Genomic DNA, 7,500 nt, shown 5'->3' on the forward strand with positions numbered 1-7,500 from the left:
TTTCAAGTATTCTTACTCTTATGTATGACGCTTATGAATTTTTAAAAGGTTTAAATGGTAACTGCCTATATTTGTAGCTTAATTTAGAGAGGTTTTGTTTGTTCGTTCCAGTAATTAGCCGTGTCCCGGCTCTGTTCGGCTAAATATTTAAGCTAAATTAACGTGTTTTGGTGAGGTTGTGTGTGTTCCTGCCAGTAATTAGCCGTGTCCCGGCTCTCTGTTCGGCTAAGAATTGTAGCTTGTTAGCCCCCGCCATGGCTTTGAAATGGATGTCATTTGTGGATAAGTATAGGGGACTTGAGGTAAGTAATTTGGTTAATGTTGTGAATACCTGATCCGCAGTGCGCAGGTGCGAGATGGTCCGCCACATTGGACAACTCTGTACGGCAACCCCAAATAGAACATTTGACGTCTAGACGGCAGCCCGATTTGCATTGCGCATGCCATAAACGTCTCAAATATCTATACAAAAATATTTTTTTTGATTTGAAATAAAATGAAGGACGTTCACAGTTAATGTATTTAGATATAAATTATTAATGCCATACATTTTTGCATACATTCACAGTAAATATGTCTTCAGTATGATAGCTGTCAGAAGTTAAATTCATTTCTCACTTATTCTGACAATGTACTTAACCCAATACAAGGACCCAATAAAAGGAGTTGTTCAATAATAGTGAAGTCACGTTGTAATAACAATAACTCATCTCTCGTTCAGATTAATATTGTCAGGTTTTTTGAGTGTTCTTTTTCTGCTTTGCCAAACGCCACTGTGTCAAATGTCCTATTAGAGTTGCCGTACGTTGTTGTCAAATATGGCGGACCATCTCGCACTGCAGATCGGGCAGTGACAGTGGATCAGAAACGGTGAACAGAGTTGGCTGCCGTAAAGTCTTGTTGTTGTTGCAGTTCCAGCCGCTGTGGAACGGAAAGTAAAACATTTGCTTAACGGGAAAAGATGCACCATTTAATCGACTTTTCTTAGGAAATCATTTATTTTCAGATGCTTTCTCTATTTTAGCATTTATAAAATATATTTTTTATTTTTTGTAAGTCAAATAATTACGTGTTAATTAACCATATAAACCGTTTTTTTTTGTACATTTCTCAGGAGGGATGCAGCCACGACCAGCTCGGAGGTTACAAGAAGAAGTCAGACGACAACATCGGACAAAAAGAACGACAAAGAATCCACCGCGAGTCTCAGGAAGTCAGAGACAAAGACCTCGAGAAGTGAGAAGATCGTCGACAAGAAAGATCAGAAACCTGCAGAGAAACAGACAGGAAGTGGAGAGGAAGAGGGCAACACCTCCAGTCAGAAAACAACAACAGCAGAGAAGAAGAAGGAGGTGAAGACGGACGAACAGAAGAATGACGTTTCAAGTAAAATCCCAGAGGAAGTGAAGGAGAAGAAAGAGGAAGAGAAGAAAGACGAGAGGAAAATCATCGGGAAAATCGTGAAGGCGACGCCAGGACAAGGAGCGAAAGTCCAGATGAAGACGATGATGGGAGGAGTGACGATGGAGCAGGAGAGGAAGAGGAAGGAGGAGGAGAAGAAGAAGGAGGAAGAAGGGAAGAAGGAGAGGACATCTGAGGATAGAAAAGTGGACGACAAAAAAGACAAGAAGGGAACGGAGGGCAAAAAGGAAAATGAGGCGATGAAAAAAATCGAAGACGAGAAAAAACCTACGTCCAAAACTTCAGAGAAGAAAGAAAGCAACGCGGAGAAAATAGCCACGAAAGACCAGAAGAAGAAAGATGTGTCTGACGGGAAAACAACCGCAGAGCAGACGACTAAACCACAGAAGAAGAAAGAAGAAACAGAGGTGAAGAAAACAGCCACGAAAGACCAGAAGAAGAAGGAGGAGAAACCTGAGAAGACAGACGGAAAAACATCCGCTGAGTCGGACAAGAAATGCACCGAAGACACGAAACCACAGAAGAAGAAAGAAGAAACAGAGGTGAAGAAAACAGCCACGAAAGACCTGAAGAAGAAGGAGGAGAAACCTGAGAGAGGTTCTGAGAAGACAGATAGAAAAACATCCGCTGAGTCGGACAAGAAACCACAGAAGAAGAAAAGAGATGGAGCATCGCAGTCTGAGGACGAGGAGAAGAAGAAGAGGAAGAAGAGTTCAGATGTTTCCATGAAGAGCGGATCGTCGGAGCAGAAGAAGAGCGTGGCGGCCACGGCGGCCATGACACTAACGGACTCAACGCTGCACCGTATCCATGGAGACATCCGGATCTCTCTGACGCAAAACCCCGTAAGAGTTCACTGATTCAATATTATAGGGAAACCTTTAAAGAGTCCTCTCTAGTGTGTTTACTTTAAAGAGTCCTCTCTAGTGTGTCTACTTTAAAGAGTCCTTTCTAGTGTGTCTACTAGGGGTGTAACGGTACACGTACCGAAATTATTCGCTACGGGCCCTTCGGTTCGGTACACGTGTGTAATTATTCTGTAACATTTAAATGGTGACCTTTTGAGAGAATCTAAAAGTGTGTGTGTGTGTGTGTGTGTGTGTGTGTGTGTGTGTGTGTGTGTGTGTGTGTGTGTGTGTGTGTGTGTGTGTGTGTTTCAGGACATCAGTAAGTGTCTGCTGGCTCTGGATCAGCTCAGTATGCTCCTCGTCACGTCCAAACACGTGAAGAGACACAGCGAGCTGATCGCCACGCTCAGGAAGGTAAACGCTGCTTTCTTCTAATTGATATATCAAAGGTGTCTTAGCTGCAAGTAGAGGCTGAGGAACTGAACATCAACAGGAAACCCATGCACTTCCTGCTGTTCCCCTGTGTGCAGCTGCCGTACTGTACCTCTGTATAGAAGCTGGTAAATGCCATAAACACTTGAAGTAAATGTAAACACGTTCACTGCATTTCTTCTGCTTTTAACTGCAGACAGAAGGAGATAAATGTCATGTATACGTGTGTTACTACATTTTAACCCTGATTTTCTCCCGGTGCGGCACTGTATCCCCGGATAGATGGAGTTAAATGTCGTGTATACGTGTGTTAATATACGTGGGTTAATATACGTGGGTTAATATCCTAATGTAACGGTGTTTTTCTCCTGCTTCCAGCTGCGGTACTACCGGGCGAACCAGGCCATCATGGACAAAGCTTCGATGCTTTATAACCGTCTGAAGAACTCCTTCCTGGTGGGCGAGGGCGAGGAGGTGGTGAGCGCCGCCTTCCTGCAGTCCCTCCTGCAGGAGAACGAGAGGGGGGAGGAGCAGAGGGTGAGGAAGAGGAGGGAGGAAGAGGAGGCCAAGACTGAAGGTAACTGCATGCTCAAGTGTACACAGGGAGTGAATGGAGTGATAGAAACTGTGCCAAATAAAAAATTAATAAAAATATATAATTATTTTGTAAGAACAATTTTAATTTTAGAAATATAAAAAAATATTATAAATTAATTAAATTATACATTTTAATTTGTTATGATTTATTTATAGTTTTTTTTCATTGTTTTAATAACAAAAAAAACATTTGGAATAGCTATTTATAATATGTGTGTCCCCCCCCTCCCTCCCGCAGCTGCAGTGGTCTGTCCCTGAATCTTCACTGTTCTTTAAGCAGAGCGGACCGTACCAAGTCTAATCCGAGGGGTGGCCAACAAGATCTCCCACATCGCATTAAACACCTCTAATAATATATTTCCTGTTACGATGGCGGTTTGTTTTAACAAGTGCCGTAAATACCGACTTCACCACAGCAGTGTTCATCTCTCACACTAACTCAACACGTCAGCATTAAACACAACGTTTTACCGTCTCTTTTTCAAACCTCACCTTGTGGGGTTTCTTTTGCATTAATGTTCTTTCATCACTAAATAGTCAGGAAATAAACAGAAAAATGACTTTTATTTAAATCCGATGTGAAGGGCTGATGGGTAATGTAGTTTTTTCAGGTTTAAAGTCACTAAAGTGTTTTTATAAATCTGTACAGCCACACGTCGTATTCTGTATTTTTATCGTGATGTTTTTTAATTACTTATGATATGTTTTGTATCTACTCGGGTGCCGTTGGGTTTCTAGATGGCTGTTTTGTAAATATGTAATTTTTGTAATAGTGTTTTTTTTGTTTTTCTTCCAAATGTGAAAAATGTGCTGGTTTTTGTAAATAAATGTATAATCATGCAAAGTAGTAAATAAAAATAAATCCACAAAATGTTCCTTTTCTGTTTGGGTCCGAGTCCCCTATCAATTTACAAAAACTCACATGTTATTAAAATTACATATTTATTTATCTAAAAATCCCTTTTTCTCGATTCAAGCTTTATTTTATTGACATGAACAAAAACAGAAATATGTATGTTTTTTTTAAATCATACAAACACATAAGATACTAAAACTTGGATTTATAATAATATAATACAACTATATATATAAGTATTTATGAAAAATATGGAGTATCCTGCATTGTTATTACTGTTCAGAAAACAGCCAATAGGAATGAAGACTCCTCCCTGTGTGGGTGTGTGTGTGTGTGTGTGTGTGTGTGTGTGTGTGTGTGTGTGTGTGTGTGTGTGTGTGTGTGTGTGTGTGTGTGTGTGTGTGTGTGTGTGTGTGTGTGTGTGTGTGTAAAGGGGCGGGATCAGGAAGCTGGAGGTGTGTTTTCAATGTCCTCGCGGAAGACTAGCAGAGCGAGCGACACACAGAAAAAAAGCCCAAACAGAAATCAGAAAACACCGGGAATAAAACACAGAAGAGTGTGTGTCTGCTCCAGCGCGGTGTGTGTGAGTGTGTGGCAGACATGGTGTTAGAGCTGCGGACCTGAAGGAGAACAGCCGGCATCATCATGGCCCACCACGTAGGCAACGGAGGAGCAGAAGAGGAGGTGGGTCAAATTACCGAGAATACCCCGCCTAGTCATATCTAATGTTTGTATAACACAGCATGCACGTTACTGCAACTGTGCGTGTGTGTGTGTGTGTGTGTGTGTGTGTGTGTGTGTGTGTGTGTGTGTGTGTGTGTGTGTGTGTGTGTGTGTGTGTGTGTGTGTGTGTGTGCGTGTGTGCGTGTGCGTGCGTGCGTGTGTGTGTGGATCTATCTGCTGTTTTTCTATCATATTCACATCATACCATCACCTTCTCCTTGGTGCTGATTTATATAATTCAAATGCTATTTCCCTTATGCTCCACACAGTAGGCTTTATTCCTTTAATACTCGTGTATTTGTTATATATATTTTACATAATTTATTGACATATTTCGGTTAATAGTTCATTTTTTATTTGATTATTTTAGGGGAAAAAATCCTATAATAATGTTACATTTTTTAATATGTATTTGTATTAATATTGTAGAGATTTTTTAAGATGTTATGGTTTTTCTTTTCACTTTTATAAAATGATAATGACATGTCCCATATGCTCCACCGGAGGCTATACTCCAATAATACTCATGTGCATTTCTACAGTATATGTATTCATATTTTGGATTTTAAAGTATTTTTTCATTTATATTATATCAATTATATTTCACCATGGACTCTGAGAAACTTATATGAAATAAAAATTTAGAAAATATACACAATGCACGTCAGTAGTACAGATATGTCCTGCTGTGTTTGTGGAGCATGTCGAAAATAATGCATTTAGTAGGCTGTAGTATTATGGTAATTATATCAAAAGCAACCTTTATAGGAATATATAGTATTATGGGAATATAATAGAAATGCAACACAAACACAGTACAGACCATAAGTGTCTCCAATACCATATTTAATCTATATTATATATATTATATTATACAAAGTCCCTTGTTTCAAGAACCCACCAAACATTCCCAGCTTCTAAGACGAACTTTGAGCATCCTTCCACGCCCTGTTTGCGCTGGGACACTCCCAGTTAGAACAAAAGCAACAAGGCTGTAAGCTTACTGGAAACATCTACGTTAACAAATAACTTTTACTGGCTCTCGTTGCATCGTATCCCAGCCCGAAACCACTCTCCCCCCTCATGAATCATCCTGATATCCAGCTTCCTGTTGGCCTGCGGTGGTAATCAGATGCTCCATTTACATAAACCTACATAAACACACACTCACACTCACACACGCACACTCACACACGAGATAAGAATCAGAAGCTTTAAACAGACACAGAAATCAGAAAATGTGCCCGAATGTTTAAAAGAAAATTATTCAAATACATTAAATAATTCCAAAGACACACTGTGTGTCCTTACAGAACGACGACAGGAACGTTATATATTATATTTAAAAGGACTATTTAAGGGACAACAACAGACCCCTTATAGAGGTACAATGGATCTGCTTAATGTATATAAAATCCCTAAGATTTTGGTTTAATAATACTTATATTCTGACGTCAGGCAATTCCTGTTTTTTCTCCACATAGCACCAACAAATACCCCGAACATCTGAACTGAAATAACCCTAAATTGATGTTAAACGTCACGTCTCAAACTGTAAAGGATATTGAAACACAAATACAGTATTTTTCTCGTACATTTTTTTTATTTTTCCTGTAATTGTTCCACTTTAACCTCGGAGATGAAGCACCTTTTTTCTCGTTAATTTAGAGTTTCTTCCTGAATATCGCCCCCACCTACCTGGGTCGATAATGATAACGTGTTTACCTACAATAACCCCAATTAGCTGCCTTTACGTCTCAGGGAATATTCAAGTATTTTCTTATGTATTTGAGTGAGTGTTCTTGTAAATGTGCCCCTTTAACCTCAGACAGTACACTGGATTTTTTACTTTCACTTTTTTCTCCAAATTGTAAATTCGCTTTTTGAATAATCTTTGAATGACAACGACAAAGGGAACGTTTCAATTATGCTTTGACATGTTGTATAACCTCTGCTGTTTTTAAGGGCTGTCCCGGGTCATACCTTACTTGGTAATTTCCTAATTTTCTCTGACAATCGCTCCTCTGTTGTCTCAAATCGTAACTCATCACATTACAGAGGAATCTGCTGACTGAGGGGAACACGCTAAGGTTATTAAACATTCAAACAAAGAGGTTACCTCACTGTCCAGAAACACAACAATAAATAATACAAACAAACAGAAATTGTTAACCGTGCTTTGACCTTTTTTATTTTGTAATCGAGTCCACAAAGCTTATCCTGCAGTTCTGGTTAAAACCCTGTGGTATGAATGGACTTTAGATTACACCGTGAGAATTCAAATGGATTAAAAACGTGGCTTTACTTAAAGACACCATTTCCTCACTTGTATGTGTGGAAAACAACTTGATGTTTCGTACAAATGTAGTTAAATCGTGTACGCAGTTATCCCAAATATCAACAACACTTTACAAACCCAGAAAATGTGTAGTTTGGTCGGTTTGGTTTTCATAAACTGACCTTTGACCAGTTTTAAGCCTAATATTAACGGTGGTTTGCAGAGAAACAAGCTTAGCATAGGTTAGCCTTTAGCTCGTATAACTTTCGTTATTGAAATTACAGAATCAACAACTTTCTCCATATGGACATTGGAGTGAGTTTGTGGATCTTAAAGGGTCTTTA

The 7,500-nt window shown here is 39.4% G+C and overlaps 1 protein-coding gene across 1 annotated transcript; it reads left to right on the plus strand.

The window, feature by feature from the left end:
- Window positions 1-1,077: 1,077 nt before the first annotated feature.
- Window positions 1,078-3,803, plus strand: LOC104953737 (PC4 and SFRS1-interacting protein-like). The gene is made up of 4 exons (XM_010780721.1): window positions 1,078-2,267; window positions 2,583-2,684; window positions 3,081-3,279; window positions 3,538-3,803. The coding sequence occupies exons 1-4, from the start codon at window positions 1,497-1,499 to the stop codon at window positions 3,555-3,557; spliced, it is 1,092 nt and encodes a 363-aa protein (XP_010779023.1). The 5' UTR covers window positions 1,078-1,496; the 3' UTR covers window positions 3,558-3,803.
- The last annotated feature ends 3,697 nt before the right edge of the window (window positions 3,804-7,500 follow it).

This window comes from Notothenia coriiceps, unplaced genomic scaffold, assembly GCF_000735185.1.
Source record: "Notothenia coriiceps isolate Sejong01 unplaced genomic scaffold, NC01 NC01_scaffold00022138, whole genome shotgun sequence".
Taxonomy (NCBI): domain Eukaryota; kingdom Metazoa; phylum Chordata; class Actinopteri; order Perciformes; family Nototheniidae; genus Notothenia; species Notothenia coriiceps.

Coding starts and splice junctions, on each gene's coding strand:
- LOC104953737 (XM_010780721.1), top strand. CDS start 1,497: ATGAAGACGATGATGGGAGGAGTGACGATGGAGCAGGAGAGGAAGAGG. Junction 2,268..2,582: donor TCTCTCTGACGCAAAACCCC/GTAAGAGTTCAC, acceptor TGTGTGTTTCAG/GACATCAGTAAGTGTCTGCT. Junction 2,685..3,080: donor TGATCGCCACGCTCAGGAAG/GTAAACGCTGCT, acceptor TCCTGCTTCCAG/CTGCGGTACTACCGGGCGAA.